The sequence below is a fragment of the Gigantopelta aegis genome, chromosome 8, assembly GCF_016097555.1.
Source record: "Gigantopelta aegis isolate Gae_Host chromosome 8, Gae_host_genome, whole genome shotgun sequence".
Taxonomy (NCBI): Eukaryota; Metazoa; Mollusca; class Gastropoda; order Neomphalida; family Peltospiridae; genus Gigantopelta; species Gigantopelta aegis.
Window position 1 is genome coordinate 2,087,199 of NC_054706.1, and position 17,331 is coordinate 2,104,529.

At 43.7% G+C, this 17,331-nt stretch overlaps 1 protein-coding gene across 1 annotated transcript in view; it reads right to left on the reverse strand.

Moving 5' to 3' along the window:
- Positions 1 to 4,542: 4,542 nt before the first annotated feature.
- The window catches only part of LOC121379955 (cytosolic Fe-S cluster assembly factor nubp1-B-like), a 53,912-nt gene continuing 41,123 nt past the window's right edge, over positions 4,543 to 17,331 (reverse strand). Inside the window, exons 9-11 of the mRNA XM_041508652.1 lie at positions 13,201 to 13,303; positions 8,016 to 8,099; positions 4,543 to 4,815 (exon numbers count right to left, since the gene is read on the reverse strand). Of these exons, the coding sequence (XP_041364586.1) occupies positions 4,742 to 4,815; positions 8,016 to 8,099; positions 13,201 to 13,303 (261 nt within the window). The 3' untranslated portion in view covers positions 4,543 to 4,741. The remainder of the gene's footprint in view (positions 4,816 to 8,015; positions 8,100 to 13,200; positions 13,304 to 17,331) is intronic.

Below are 17,331 nucleotides of genomic sequence, written 5' to 3' on the forward strand. Positions count from 1 at the left end.
AGAGAGAGAGAGAGAGAGAGAGAGAGAGAGAGAGAGAGAGAGAGAGACTAAGAGGGAGGGATGTGAGAAAGGGAGACGAAGACTGTGACAGACAAAGAAAGGAAGAAGAAGAAGATGCAAAGTCTTATATATATATATATATACACACACACACACACACAGAGAGAGAGAGAGAGAGAGAGAGAGAGAGAGAGAGAGACGGACGGACGGACGGACAGACACACAGAGAGAGGAGGGAGGGAGAGAGGTTGTCTCTTGGATATATTTTAAAATTGGTTCACCTAATCCTTGAACAACGTACTGCACCACCCAGTATGTTGGAAAACAAAAAGTGAAGTTCTCAATTAATATGCCAAGTCATCATAATGATAGAATGACTAAGGAGGTAAACATCACTACCAAAAATAACTACAAATAATTAAATTATATATTATGTGATTAAACCTTCATAAAAGATGATTATGAACTACAATACCCGGTAGTTAAAACGATCAAAGAAATTATTACTCACTTAAGTTTAAAAGAACAATAAAATGGTGGATGTTATGCAATTTGGCCTAGATAATATTGTGGAAAAGATTTACACCCCACCTCACTATTATTTCTGGAACCACCTTACGTTCTGTAAACCAGTTTAGTATTCAGACTAATTTTGTAAAGAATAACATTAATTTCATCCACACATGTAGAATGTCCCAGAATAGCCATATAGCATTGGCTGATGGTCGCAAACATTTAACACATTATTTTTCCCTTTCTTGTTTTTTTTTTTTCTTTGCAAAACCTAATAATACTGCTGCCAAATCACATTTCATGGTCCAGCTACCAGAAGTTGTTATGTCTAATCTGTGCAACATTGAGAGTTTTTTCCCTTTTTATAATTTGTTTTTAATTATTATTTTTATTTTTTTGAGTCATGTTTGATTACAAATAACATGAAATCCTCCACACTTCTTTATTTTGAATAGGTGCTGTTATGTTATTTTACTTGTTAAAGTTTACCTCGTGGTCCTGCCTTCTCACCGTAATGCCCTCAAAAAAAGGTTTATCAGTCTATATTGAAGTGCAATTATGCGAGTGTGGAGAGCGAGAGAGAGAGAGAGAGAGAGAGAGAGAGAGAGAGAGAGAGAGAGAGAGAATGATGACTTTGCACATGTACAGTTGTGAGCCCTCAGAACTGTAGTCGGCGTTGCTCCACAGCGTACGCTGTCGTATAGTTGTGAGCCCTCAGAACTGTAGTCGGCGTTGCTCCACAGCGTACACTGTCGTACAGTTGTATAGTTGTGAGCCCTCAGAACTGTAGTCAGCGTTGCTCCACAGCGTACACTGTCGTACAGTTGTATAGTTGTGAGCCCTCAGAACTGTAGTCGGCGTTGCTCCACAGCGTACGCTGTCGTACAGTTGTATAGTTGTGAGCCCTCAAAACTATAGTCAGCGTTGCTCCACAGAGTACGCTGTCGTATAGTTGTGAGCCCTCAGAACTGTAGTCAGCGTTGCTCCACAGCGTACGCTGTCGTACAGTTGTATAGTTGTGAGTCCTCGGAACTGTAGTCAGCGTTACTCCACAGCATACACTGTCGTACAGTTGTATAGTTGTGAGCCCTCAGAACTGTAGTCGGCGTTGCTCCACAGCGTACGCTGTCGTACAGTTGTATAGTTGTGAGCCCTCAAAACTGTAGTCAGCATTGCTCCACAGCGTACGCTGTCGTATAGTTGTGAGCCCTCAGAACTGTAGTCAGCGTTGCTCCACAGCGTACGCTGTCGTATAGTTGTGAGCCCTCAGAACTGTAGTCAGCGTTGCTCCACAGCGTACGCTGTCGTATAGTTGTGAGCCCTCAGAACTGTAGTCAGCGTTGCTCCACAGCGTACGCTGTCGTACAGTTGTATAGTTGTGAGCCCTCAAAACTGTAGTCAGCGTTGCTCCACAGCGTACGCTGTCGTATAGTTGTGAGCCCTCAGAACTGTAGTCGGCGTTGCTCCACAGCGTACGCTGTCGTACAGTTGTATAGTTGTGAGCCCTCAAAACTGTAGTCAGCGTTGCTCCACAGCGTACGCTGTCGTATAGTTGTGAGCCCTCAGAACTGTAGTCAGCGTTGCTCCACAGCGTACGCTGTCGTATAGTTGTGAGCCCTCAGAACTGTAGTCAGCGTTGCTCCACAGCGTACGCTGTCGTACAGTTGTATAGTTGTGAGCCCTCAGAACTGTAGTCAGCGTTGCTCCACAGCGTACGCTGTCGTACAGTTGTATAGTTGTGAGCCCTCAGAACTGTAGTCAGCGTTGCTCCACAGCGTACGCTGTCGTACAGTTGTACAGTTGTGAGCCCTCAGAACTGTAGTCAGCGTTGCTCCACAGCGTACAGTACTTGTACACGAGATTGAATTGATCGACCATCCAAGTAAAAACATTTTTGGAATCTTTTCTTCCTTTTTTTTTTACTTTATAACTAAACACAATAATTGATATAATTATGATTAAACCATTCCGATGTAAACTTTAATAGACCGGTTCTCACAGCCATCTGAAGGGATATTCCGATGTAAACTTTAGTAGACCGTTTCTAGCAGCCATCTGAAGGGACATTCCGATGTAAACTTTAATAGACCGGTTCTCGCAGCCATCTGAAGGGACATTATTTTTTGTGCACGTGTGCAATAGGAATGTGAAATATCTCTGTGTTTATAAAAAAAGTTTTTACAATCTATAAATAAATAAATCTCATATTTTATTACTAGGATTCAAAATACATTTACATTGACAAACAGTTACACATATGACACAACATGTCATCAACAACATCTCTAAGAGGTGACAACTACATGCGGTATCTTTGTTAACAATATTTATTTTTCATTACTGCATTTTACACTTTTAAGTTCACGTTTAACAGTTATTATTCCTTAACAAATGTTAAATAGTCTATAAAAGTAACAGCTTGGGGAGGGGGGAGACTTCACTACTAAAATAAAGATATGAATGAAAAGTTGAAAATAAATGTCTATGTAGTTCTTGGAGGTTTCTTGCAGCAATTTTGAATCCTGTCAATATATATTTTGTATTTTTAATTTACATATTAAGACATGATCATTTTTTTAAAGAACAGCAGTCCCGGATTTCAAAACCACTGAGATCCATTTTCAGGGCTTGATAACAGCAGAGCTGGATTTCAAAACCACTGAGATCCATTGTCAGGGCTTGATAACAGCAGAGCTGGATTTCAAAACCACCGAGATCTATTTTCAGGGCTTGATAACAGCAGAGCTGGATTTCAAAACCACCGAGATCTATTTTCAGGGCTTGATAACAGCAGAGCTGGATTTCAAAACCACAGTGGATCACTGGTCGGTGCAAGTGGTTTACACCTACCCATTGAGCCTTGCGGAGCACTCACTCAGGGTTTGGAGTCCGTATCTGGATTAAAAATCCCATGCCTCGACTGGGATCCGAACCCAGTACCTACCAGCCTGTAGACCAATGGCCTAACCACGACGCCACCGAGGCCGGTTATATACCTAATAAAGGTTGTACAGTATTTGAACAATGGAAATATCTTTATTATTTTAATGTACACATGTATATATATTTATTATTGTATCCACAACTTTTGACTGAAACCATTTGGCACTAAGTAATTTTGTCACATGATCAGGACCCTCTTTTACGAAGTGATCTTAGCGTTATGGTCACCTTAAGTGGATAGTTATCTTATGCACTTAAGGGAGTGGGTAACAGCCCAGTGGTAAAGCATTCGCTTGATGCGCGGTCGGTCTAGGATCAGTGGACCCATTGGGCTATTTCTCATTCCAGCCAGTGTTCCACAACTGGTGTAACAAAGGCCGTGGTATGTATTATCCTGTCTGTGGGATGGTGCATATAAAAGTTCCCTTGCTACTAATCAAAAAGAGTAGCCCATGAAGTGGCAACAGTGGGTTTCCTATCTCGCCGTCTGTGAGGTCCTTAACCGTATTTGTCCGACACCATATAACCGTAAATGAAATGTGTTGAGTGTGTCGTTAAATAAAATATTTCCTTCTTTCCGTATGCATTTAAGGTGATCTTAGCGCCAAGATTGCTTCGTAAAACGGGGCCCCAGAAAGATGAATACATATTTCGTAATGACTGTCTGTTGTCTAATATCTTGTCTTCAGTGGCAGATTTAATTCATCATGACTTATGGTTTTTATTCACTGTCATTTGCTTATTCTTCATAAAAAAAGATTAAAGACTTTTCATTTTGTTAGGGATATCACTGCTTATAAAAGCAATGGAATTTGTAGTGTTCTGCAATATATTATTTTATGGAATAATATTGACACCTCTTTATAGATATGAAACTACATCTATCGGCTAGCGATGCTAGTGTGGTTGTTTCACTTGAGGAAGACAGAAATAAAACAACAGTATTAATCCCACATTTGGAGATCACTTTTAAGTCTTTGTTCTGTTTCTGTAACAATGAAATCTTTATTAAAAGGACAATTAGGTAACCTGTTGATAGACTACAGTCAATTTTCTTAAGTTGAGGCCTGTATTTGATGAATAAAATTTCTTTTATAACTACTTTATTAAATGTTCTATGAAATGAATGTTATGTAGCATGAAGTCTTGACATTTATCAAAGTGGCTTTATTTACACATTAATTTATTGTGCACTATTTGATACTGTACGGTAAACAAGTTTCGTCTTTTATTTTGACTGGCTGAATGTGCAGTTAATATTGTAATACATGGAAGACAACTCCTTTCAGCTTGTATCCATTTGTTCACCTGTTTCGGATTCCTTCCCTTTGCTTAGCTTGTTACAAGTCTCGGTGATTTCTGAAACAAATGATGGCATTAAGAGTAGACGGTTATACACTTATTATAAAGTACAGCATAACTGATTTTTATCTGTATTGTTTACATGGTAGTGAGTACTATTTACACAGTAGTGAGTACTGTTTACATGGTAGTGAGTACTGTTTACATGGAGGGAGTGGTAGTGAGTACCGTTTACATGGCAGTGAGGACCATTTACATGGTAGTGAGGACTGTTTACACTGGTGAGGACTGTTTACACTGTAGTGAGGACTGTTTACACTAGTGAGGACTTTACACTGTAGTGAGGACTGTTTACATGGCAGTGAGGACTGTTTACATGGAGGGAGTACAGCATAACTGATTTTTATCTGTACTGTTTACATGGTAGTGAGTACTATTTACACAGTAGTGAGTAATGTTTACATGGTAGTGAGTACTGTTTACATGGAGGGAGTGGTAGTGAGTACCATTTACATGGTAGCAAGTAGTTTACATGATAGTGAGGACTGTTTACACGGCAGTGAGGACTGATTACACGGTAGTGAGTACTGTTTACATGGAGGGAGTGGTAGTGAGTACCGTTTACATGGCAGTGAGGACCATTTACATGGTAGTGAGGACTGTTTACACTGGTGAGGACTGTTTACACTGTAGCGAGGACTGTTTACATGGCAGTGAGGACTGTTTACATGGAGGGAGTACAGCATAACTGATTTTTATCTGTATTGTTTACATGGTAGTGAGTACTATTTACATAGTAGTGAGTACTGTTTACAAGCTAGTGAGTACTGTTTACATGGAGGGAGTGGTAGTGAGTACCATTTACATGGTAGTGAGGACTGTTTACACTGGTGAGGACTGTTTACATGGCAGTGAGGACTGTTTACATGGAGGGAGTGGTAGTGAGGACTGTTTACATGGCAGCGAGTACCGTTTACACTGTAGTAAGGACTGTTTACATGGGAGCGAGGACTGTTTACACTGTAGTGAGGATTGTTTACATGGCAGTGAGGACTGTTTACATGGAGGGAGTACAGCATAACTGATTTTTATCTGTATTGTTTACATGATAGTGAGTACTATTTACACAGTAGTGAGTACTGTTTACATGGTAGTGAGTACCGTTTACATGGAGGGAGTGGTAGTGAGTACCGTTTACATGGCAGTGAGGACCATTTACATGGCAGTGAGGACTGTTTACACTGTGGTGAGGACTGTTTACACTGTAGTGAGGACTGTTTACACTGTAGTGAAGACTTTACATGGCAATGAGGACTGTTTACATGGAGGGAGTGGTAGTGAAGACGGTTTACATGGCAGTGAGTACTGTTTACACTGTAGTGAGGACTGTTTACATGGCAGTGAGGACTGTTTACATGGAGGGAGTGGTAGTGAGGACTTTTTACATGGCAGCGAATACTGTTTACACTGTAGTGAGCACTGTTTACACTGTAGTGAGGACTGTTTACATGGAGGGAGTGGTAGTGAGGACTGTTTACACGGCAGTGAGTACTGTTTACACAGTAGTGAACAATTCTATCTATCTCTTTTTTCAAGCCTATTTTCCTGCTTGATCCTGGGAAGTTGAAAGTACGTTCAGCTGTCTGGGCTCACCTTGCCCACTGCCAAATTAGCAAACAATCTTATACACAGTAGCTCCAATATTCAGTATTTGAATACCAACAATTTGTTTAAATTAGCCACTTTTTAGTAATTTTTATGGAAATACTCTAAATATTTCCAGTGTGGCCTTTGGTTATACAGCTTTTTCAGCAAGAGTAGCCCATGTGACAACAGATTACCTCCCTAACACCCCCACCCCACCACCCCTCATGACCAGCAAGAGTAGCCCATGTGACAACAGATTACCTACCTAACACCCCCCCCCCCACCCCATGACCAGCAAGAGTAGCCCATGTGACAACAGATTACCTCCCTAACACCCCCACCCCACCACCCCTCATGACCAGCAAGAGTAGCCCATGTGACAACAGATTACCTACCTAACACCCCCACCACCACCCCAATGACCAGCAAGAGTAGCCCATGTGACAACAGATTACCTCCCTAACATTCCCACCCCACCCCATGACCAGCAAGAGTAGCCCATGTGACAACAGATTACCTCCCTAACACCCCCCCCCCCACCACCCCAATGACCAGCAAGAGTAGCCCATGTGACAACAGATTACCTCCCTAACACCCCCACCCCACCACCCCTCATGACCAGCAAGAGTAGCCCATGTGACAACAGATTACCTACCTAACACCCCCCCCCACCCCATGACCAGCAAGAGTAGCCCATGTGACAACAGATTACCTCCCTAACACCCCCACCCCACCACCCCTCATGACCAGCAAGAGTAGCCCATGTGACAACAGATTACCTACCTAACACCCCCACCACCACCCCAATGACCAGCAAGAGTAGCCCATGTGACAACAGATTACCTCCCTAACATTCCCACCCCACCCCATGACCAGCAAGAGTAGCCCATGTGACAACAGATTACCTCCCTAACACCCCCCCCCACCACCACCCCAATGACCAGCAAGAGTAGCCCATGTGACAACAGATTACCTCCCTAACACCCCCACCCCACCCCATGACCAGCAAGAGTAGCCCATGTGACAACAGATTACCTCCCTAACACCCCCCCCCCCCACCCCATGACCAGCAAGAGTAGCCCATGTGACAACATGTTACCTCCCTAACACTTCCCACCTCACCCCCCCCCCAATGACCAGCAAGAGTAGCCCATGTGACAACAGATTACCTCCCTAACACCCCCACCCCACCCCATGACCAGCAAGAGTAGCCCATGTGACAACAGATTACCTCCCTAACACCCCCCCCCACCACCCCATGACCAGCAAGAGTAGCCCATGTGACAACATGTTACCTCCCTAACACCCCCACCCCACCCCATGACCAGCAAGAGTAGCCCATGTCACAACAGATTACCTCCCTAACACCCCCACCCCACCCCATGACCAGCAAGAGTAGCCCATGTGACAACAGATTACCTCCCTAACACCCCCACCCCACCCCATGACCAGCAAGAGGTGCCTGTGTAACAACAAATTACCTCCCCAAGACACGCCCAAAACTGATAGCTGAAGTAACCATGTTAGACACCAAATAGTGTTACAAAAGCAACCATTCATTTCCCTTCCAATGTAAGGAAGGACTACAGTGCTATCTATCACATACTTACTGTGTATGATCTCCGTGAAGGCTTTAGAAGCGGGAGAGTCTGGGATCTCTTCCAGGAAGGACTTCCCTTCGTCACAACACTGACCTGAAACACACAGCATCATCCATGACAACAACTTACATATCACTATGTGGTGTGTGGGTGTGGCTAATTGTTGGCATTCTTCCATCTGAGAACTGTTCAAGCACACCTGTCGTGGGCACAACCTCTGACTTCGCCAGAGCTCTATCCATGACAGGCACATCAACATCCACAACTCTAGCCTAAAGGCTGTTTAACAATTACATAATTCTTTAGTAGGGGATGTACATCATTCTAAAAGTGAACATGCCCTGGTGTACAATCTACATCGTTCTATAAGTGAAATACCCCCCCCCCCCCCCCCAGTGTACACACCTATTCTTGGGTCGAGAGGAAGCTGCCCCAGAAGAGGTATGTTGAGTGATTCTGTCATCGTTCTGTAAGTGAAATACCCCCCCCCCCCCAGTGTACACACCTATTCTTGGGTCGAGAGGAAGCTGCCCCAGAAGAGGTATGTTGAGTGATTCTGTCATCGTTCTGTAAGTGAAATCCCCCCCCCCCCTCCCCCAGTGTACACACCTATTCTTGGGTCGAGAGGAAGCTGCCCCAGAAGAGGTATGTTGAGTGATTCTGTCATCGTTCTGTAAGTGAAATACCCCCCCCCCCCAGTGTACACACCTATTCTTGGGTCGAGAGGAAGCTGCCCCAGAAGAGGTATGTTGAGTGATTCTGTCATCGTTCTGTAAGTGAAATACCCCCCCCCCCCCCAGTGTACACACCTATTCTTGGGTCGAGAGGAAGCTGCCCCAGAAGAGGTATGATGAGTGATTCTGTCATCGTTCTGTAAGTGAAATACCCCCCCCCCCCCAGTGTACACACCTATTCTTGGGTCGAGAGGAAGCTGCCCCAGAAGAGGTATGTTGAGTGATTCTGTCATCGTTCTGTAAGTGAAATACCAAACACCCCCCTCCCCCAGTGTACACACCTATTCTTGGGTCGAGAGGAAGCTGCCCCAGAAGAGGTATGATGAGTAATTCTGTCATCGTTCTGTAAGTGAAATACCCCCCCCCCTCCCCCAGTGTACACACCTATTCTTGGGTCGAGAGGAAGCTGCCCCAGAAGAGGTATGATGAGTAATTCTGTCATCGTTCTGTAAGTGAAATACCCCCCCCCCCCCAGTGTACACACCTATTCTTGGGTCGAGAGGAAGCCCCCCCAGAAGAGGTATGTTGAGTGATTCTGTCATCGTTCTGTAAGTGAAATACCCCCCCCCCCCCCCAGTGTACACACCTATTCTTGGGTCGAGAGGAAGCTGCCCCAGAAGAGGTATGTTGAGTGATTCTGTCATCGTTCTGTAAGTGAAATACCCCCCCCCCCCTCCCCCAGTGTACACACCTATTCTTGGGTCGAGAGGAAGCTGCCCCAGAAGAGGTATGTTGAGTGATTCTGTCATCGTTCTGTAAGTGAAATACCCCCCCCCCCCCAGTGTACACACCTATTCTTGGGTCGAGAGGAAGCTTCCCCAGAAGAGGTATGTTGAGTGATTCTGTCATCGTTCTGTAAGTGAAATACCCCCCCCCCCCAGTGTACACACCCCGAGAGGAAGCTGCCCCAGAAGAGGTATGTTGAGTAATTCTGTCATCGTTCTGTAAGTGAAATACCCCCCCCCTCCCCCAGTGTACACACCTATTCTTGGGTCGAGAGGAAGCTGCCCCAGAAGAGGTATGTTGAGTGATTCTGTCATCGTTCTGTAAGTGAAATACCCCCCCCCCCCCCAGTGTACACACCTATTCTTGGGTCGAGAGGAAGCTGCCCCAGAAGAGGTATGTTGAGTGATTCTGTCATCGTTCTGTAAGTGAAATACCCCCCCCCCCCCCAGTGTACACACCTATTCTTGGGTCGAGAGGAAGCTGCCCCAGAAGAGGTATGATGAGTGATTCTGTCATCGTTCTGTAAGTGAAATACCCCCCCCCCCCAGTGTACACACCTATTCTTGGGTCGAGAGGAAGCTGCCCCAGAAGAGGTATGTTGAGTGATTCTGTCATCGTTCTGTAAGTGAAATACCAAACACCCCCCTCCCCCAGTGTACACACCTATTCTTGGGTCGAGAGGAAGCTGCCCCAGAAGAGGTATGATGAGTAATTCTGTCATCGTTCTGTAAGTGAAATACCCCCCCCCCCCCCCAGTGTACACACCTATTCTTGGGTCGAGAGGAAGCTGCCCCAGAAGAGGTATGATGAGTAATTCTGTCATCGTTCTGTAAGTGAAATACCCCCCCCCCCCAGTGTACACACCTATTCTTGGGTCGAGAGGAAGCTGCCCCAGAAGAGGTATGTTGAGTGATTCTGTCATCGTTCTGTAAGTGAAATACCCCCCCCCTCCCCCAGTGTACACACCTATTCTTGGGTCGAGAGGAAGCTGCCCCAGAAGAGGTATGTTGAGTGATTCTGTCATCGTTCTGTAAGTGAAATACCCCCCCCCCCCCAGTGTACACACCTATTCTTGGGTCGAGAGGAAGCTGCCCCAGAAGAGGTATGTTGAGTGATTCTGTCATCGTTCTGTAAGTGAAATACCCCCCCCCCCCCCCAGTGTACACACCTATTCTTGGGTCGAGAGGAAGCTGCCCCAGAAGAGGTATGTTGAGTGATTCTGTCATCGTTCTGTAAGTGAAATACCAAACCCCCCCTCCCCCAGTGTACACACCTATTCTTGGGTCGAGAGGAAGCTGCCCCAGAAGAGGTATGTTGAGTGATTCTGTCATCGTTCTGTAAGTGAAATACCCCCCCCCCCCCCAGTGTACACACCTATTCTTGGGTCGAGAGGAAGCTGCCCCAGAAGAGGTATGTTGAGTAATTCTGTCATCGTTCTGTAAGTGAAATACCCCCCCCCCCCCAGTGTACACACCTATTCTTGGGTCGAGAGGAAGCTGCCCCAGAAGAGGTATGTTGAGTGATTCTGTCATCGTTCTGTAAGTGAAATACCCCCCCCCCCCCCCAGTGTACACACCTATTCTTGGGTCGAGAGGAAGCTGCCCCAGAAGAGGCCCCCAGTATGTTGAGTGATTCTGTCATCGTTCTGTAAGTGAAATACCAAACCCCCCCCCCCCCCCAGTGTACACACCTATTCTTGGGTCGAGAGGAAGCTGCCCCAGAAGAGGTATGATGAGTATTCTGTCATCGTTCTGTAAGTGAAATACCCCCCCCCCCCCAGTGTACACACCTATTCTTGGGTCGAGAGGAAGCTGCCCCAGAAGAGGTATGATGAGTGATTCTGTCATCGTTCTGTAAGTGAAATACCCCCCCCCCCCCAGTGTACACACCTATTCTTGGGTCGAGAGGAAGCTGCCCCAGAAGAGGTATGATGAGTAATTCTGTCATCGTTCTGTAAGTGAAATACCCCCCCCCCCCAGTGTACACACCTATTCTTGGGTCGAGAGGAAGCTGCCCCAGAAGAGGTATGATGAGTGATTCTGTCATCGTTCTGTAAGTGAAATACCCCCCCCCCCCCAGTGTACACACCTATTCTTGGGTCGAGAGGAAGCTGCCCCAGAAGAGGTATGTTGAGTGATTCTGTCATCGTTCTGTAAGTGAAATACCCCCCCCCCCCCCCCCAGTGTACACACCTATTCTTGGGTCGAGAGGAAGCTGCCCCAGAAGAGGTATGTTGAGTGATTCTGTCATCGTTCTGTAAGTGAAATACCCCCCCCCCCCCCCAGTGTACACACCTATTCTTGGGTCGAGAGGAAGCTGCCCCAGAAGAGGTATGATGAGTGATTCTGTCATCGTTCTGTAAGTGAAATACCAAACACCCCCCCCCCCCGTGTACACACCTATTCTTGGGTCGAGAGGAAGCTGCCCCAGAAGAGGTATGTTGAGTGATTCTGTCATCGTTCTGTAAGTGAAATACCCCCCCCCCCCCCCAGTGTACACACCTATTCTTGGGTCGAGAGGAAGCTGCCCCAGAAGAGGTATGATGAGTGATTCTGTCATCGTTCTGTAAGTGAAATACCCCCCCCCCCCAGTGTACACACCTATTCTTGGGTCGAGAGGAAGCTGCCCCAGAAGAGGTATGATGAGTGATTCTGTCATCCTGTAAGTGAAATACCCCCCCCCCCCCCAGTGTACACACCTATTCTTGGGTCGAGAGGAAGCTGCCCCAGAAGAGGTATGATGAGTAATTCTGTCATCGTTCTGTAAGTGAAATACCCCCCCCCCCCAGTGTACACACCTATTCTTGGGTCGAGAGGAAGCTGCCCCAGAAGAGGTATGTTGAGTGATTCTGTCATCGTTCTGTAAGTGAAATACCAAACCCCCCCCCCCCAGTGTACACACCTATTCTTGGGTCGAGAGGAAGCTGCCCCAGAAGAGGTATGAGAGTGATTCTGTCATCGTTCTGTAAGTGAAATACCAAACACCCCCCCCCCCCCCAGTGTACACACCTATTCTTGGGTCGAGAGGAAGCTGCCCCAGAAGAGGTATGTTGAGTGATTCTGTCATCGTTCTGTAAGTGAAATACCCCCCCCCCCCCCAGTGTACACACCTATTCTTGGGTCGAGAGGAAGCTGCCCCAGAAGAGGTATGATGAGTGATTCTGTCATCATTCTGTAAGTGAAATACCCCCCCCCCCCCCCAGTGTACACACCTATTCTTGGGTCGAGAGGAAGCTGCCCCAGAAGAGGTATGATGAGTGATTCTGTCATCGTTCTGTAAGTGAAATACCCCCCCCCCCCCAGTGTACACACCTATTCTTGGGTCGAGAGGAAGCTGCCCCAGAAGAGGTATGATGAGTGATTCTGTCATCGTTCTGTAAGTGAAATACCCCCCCCCCCCCCCAGTGTACACACCTATTCTTGGGTCGAGAGGAAGCTGCCCCAGAAGAGGTATGTTGAGTGATTCTGTCATCGTTCTGTAAGTGAAATACCAAACACCCCCCTCCCCCAGTGTACACACCTATTCTTGGGTCGAGAGGAAGCTGCCCCAGAAGAGGTATGTTGAGTGATTCTGTCATCGTTCTGTAAGTGAAATACCCCACCCCCCCCCCCCCCCCCCCAGTGTACACACCTATTCTTGGGTCGAGAGGAAGCTGCCCCAGAAGAGGTATGTTGAGTGATTCTGTCATCGTTCTGTAAGTGAAATACCCCACCCCCTCCCCCCAGTGTACACACCTATTCTTGGGTCGAGAGGAAGCTTCCCCAGAAAAGGTATGTTGAGTGATTCTGTCATCTTGACTGCACCGCCGGTGGTCGGAGGAAAGATCTCAGATTGTTTCTGAAACACAAAACAAACTACTATTTATGTCCATGTACATATTATGTTTATGTAAAATTACAACATCATAGTGATCAAAAACTTAAATAAACTTTAATAACTGAAATACTGTAAATCATAAAATATAAGCAATACTAAAATTTTGCGAAATCCAAATAAGTGACATATTAGCGACATAGAACTTTAGCGAAGTCATCATATCAGAAACTAAAAAACTAAAAAGCTTAAGTTGTAGGATTAGCTGAAATAATTTTGTGACAAATTTTGATGTTATGCAGCTTACAAACATCTTGATTTTGGTAGAAAATTGCAGTTAGGTGCATGCTAACTAACTATTGTTGTTTGCTATCCTTTTGGTTTAATTAATAGCATGTGACCATTGTTGTGTCTTCAGTTAATCACAAACAAGACAATCGCACAAAAGTTTTTTAGAACAGTCTGTTGTACGTCTCTTTAAATTTAACGTTATGAAATATTAGCGTCTTGTATGATCTCGCTAAATTCGATAACATTTTATGCTCTGTAACATTTCCTGATTTACAGTCCTATGGAATAATATATATTTCACATTGCCTTTAGTCCTACCCATAATACACACCCACGAACACCCCCCCCCCCCCCCATAGTACTACGAGAGTGGGTACCAAACCTCTAATGCACAGGGGCCTAAGTCACAAAGCTCTCTTAGGCTCTGCTAGACAACAAAACATCCTCTTTGCAAGTCTATAAGCATTGCACTGCGAGATCGCAAAGTGACGAGAGTTGAGTGAATTGGGCCCCAGAGCCAAGACTGTTGGGAAGCGACTATGACGTCACTTCCACAATATGAAGTTATTGCTTGGTCACATGACTACACTTTTATGTAAAATTACATCATAGTGACCAAGCAATAACACAACCAAAAAGTTAAATAAACTTTAGTAAGTGAAATAATATGGAACAATATATATTTCACACTGCACAGAGCTAAGACTGCTGGTAAGTGACTATGACGCTGCTTCCACATTACAACGTTATTGCGAAATGGACCTAAATACAAAAATATATTGTTTGAGCTAAACACAAGGGTTACTGACCTCACCAACATCGTGATATGTATATTTTGCAGAGATGGGGAGATTACTTGACAAAAGTAATTGATTACAATTACGATTACTTTAGAATGTCACGATTACAATTACAATTACAATTACAATTACGATTACAAGATAATTGAAAGTAATCGATTACAATTGCAAATACATTGTCTAGCAATCATGATTACAATCATGATTGCATTTCCACAAATCTACACAAATAATGAAATGATGTTACCACCATGAAGTTATGCACTTCAGGGCCGTAGCTAGGATTTTTTGTTGGGGGGGGGGGGGGGGGGGGGGCAACTGAGTAGTTAATAGTCTAAAACTCCTTAAACAGTTAAGAAGAGAATTTTCTTTAAGTTTCTATAATGCTTTCTGGATTTTTTTCTGCCTTGCCTCCCCCCCCCCCCTCCCCCGCTAGCTACGGCCCTGCACTTTATTTTAGAACCATACCAATTTCATTCATTGAAAGACATAATGGATAATTTTGGATTATTTATTAAATTATTTCAAACATTTATAAACGTATGTATACTGCAGGGAGGGAATCAGTTTCCAAAACCAGATTTATTATTCTTAAATTTGGATTATTGACGAAAAGGTACCCAGTGTTCTCGCTGCTCCATTTAAGCGGGGCGGCCCACCCTGCTATTGCATTTTGCCGCCCTCCTTTCACGTTCCCCACCCTCCTTTATTTTTCTGCGCCCCTCTTTATTTTCCAGCACATATCTCCGCTATTTCCAAATGCACACTCTTTTTCCACACATAAAAAAAACAAAACGATCAGACTGCACACTGGACATCAAAGGAAACAAGCCGCGTTGTGTACAAAAAAGCTGATGAAACATTTACGAGTTACCGTAACACAATTTAATAGTATTTTTAACAGCCTCTATTTTGTCCCATACCTGTATCCATTTGTATGTTTAAACAAACAATAACAGTTATATTTTATTTGAGCAATGAAAACATTTAAAAATTTTATGGATTCGGCAATCTCCGACTAAAAACCCACTTATTTGACGCCAAATTTGTCACGTGATCAGAACGGTCACTCTATCTTTTGTTTCCACTAACTGTCATCTGATATTTTATCCTCAGTTACAGTTATAATTGATTTTTACTTTCTGTCATTTCTGTCATTCTGTTTATTCAGCAGTTCTTATAACATATTGTAAACTTTTAGTTTTGGGGGGATATCACCGCTTATAAAATAAACAGAAGTGGTAGTGTTTGACCTTAAAATCATTCATCTTGGGTGCCAAATAATATATACACCGCCACTGCAAAAACGAAACTTTTTATCAGTTGGCGATAATATTTTATCACAGTGATCGATTCATTCGATGAAGATGGGAATAACAAAAAATGTTTTCGACATTAGGGGATCACACAAATGTCTTTTTTGTTTTTCGTGTATCTTGAAATCTTTATTAAAATAATAATATTAAAACTTTGATCGGTCCAGCAGAACCGGAACTGCCAATGAATATCGGACCGATAACATCTTCGGTTCAATTAAAAGACGAGTTTCCTTGTAATTCGTATAAACTTTATGTAATAAAAATAAGGAGTATGTCTTTCCACAAAAGTCTATCAACACACAACAATATGGTAACCACCAAGGCCCCCCCCCCCCCCCCCCCATTTGTTTTTTGTTTTTTAGCTTTTCGTTGTTTTTTGAAGGGTGTGGTGCTGCACGGCCGCCCTCCTTTAATTTTCACCCAGCGAGAACACTGACTGGTACCCATAACCATAGGTATAATTATTGTATCAATGCATAACATATATATTTTGTTATATTATTGAAATAAGCCATAATTAGTAATTGCAAACTGTGTGATCACTATTACTTGTTTTTTTTTTATTGTTTGTAGAACTTATATCATTTAATACCATCCACAAATTAAAATAAATTATTATTTTAAAAAAATCTATAAATGAAGAAATAAATAACGAAAGAAACGAACAAACAAGTAAATAATTAATTAAATTGATATCTGCATACATATACATGTGCACAAGTTGCTCATTGCATTTAATTGTTGACATTCTAAAAATGACTATTATTAATGAATCGATTTGCAGTCATGCTTGCTTTGTGCCATATTATAAGGATCCAATTGTATCGGTGAAAATTACAAGTATCTTGGTCTGGGTGTGTTTATTTTGGTATCATTAGGAAGTGCTGCGTTTCGTAGAACATCTATTAAAATCAGCTTTTGGGAATTTTTATCAGACGTATTAATATTTTAAGCTATTTTAAAGGAAAATAAACCAAGGTTTATCCTGATAGACTACTACTTTCAACTGGGTGTTTGCTTAATTAGTTACGTTATTTGTGGTTGTGTCTGCGACAGGGTGAGGATGACTGCCCATGGAATCAAGCTTGATACGACTGGCTGGCTGCCCGTCTGCAGTCATAACCACTAACAAAAGAAAAGAAAGTTTGCCACAGTACCATTGGTGGACTTTCACACCTGTGACAAAACAATATATTGTCAAGCGTTTCGTAGTTGAATTCAGACCCATGATAACGGTGTATATACATCATGAGGAACGCAAGTGTTTTATTATAAAAACTTTTCTTTCTTTTTTTTTCTTTTTTTTACGGCAATGAATTAGGACACAAAACTGGAGCATGGTGCAGCGCCCTTTTATATATTGCTAGCTAGAACACTATTCATTCAAGTGGTTTTATAGTAAACGTAAACACGATAGATACCATTATGTGAATGTGTGTCTTCATCCCCTGGGTAACATTCATTTGATAATAGTTCTACTATGAGAGTAGTAGACAATGGGAGATCAGTTCTACTGACTGACCAGTACTGCTAACTATAGGCACTGTTACTGGAGTTGATGCTAAACACATCTAAGTTTAGTAAATAATTATGAGTAATCATGAAAGTAATCGCTGATTACAATTACATTAGCAATGTAATC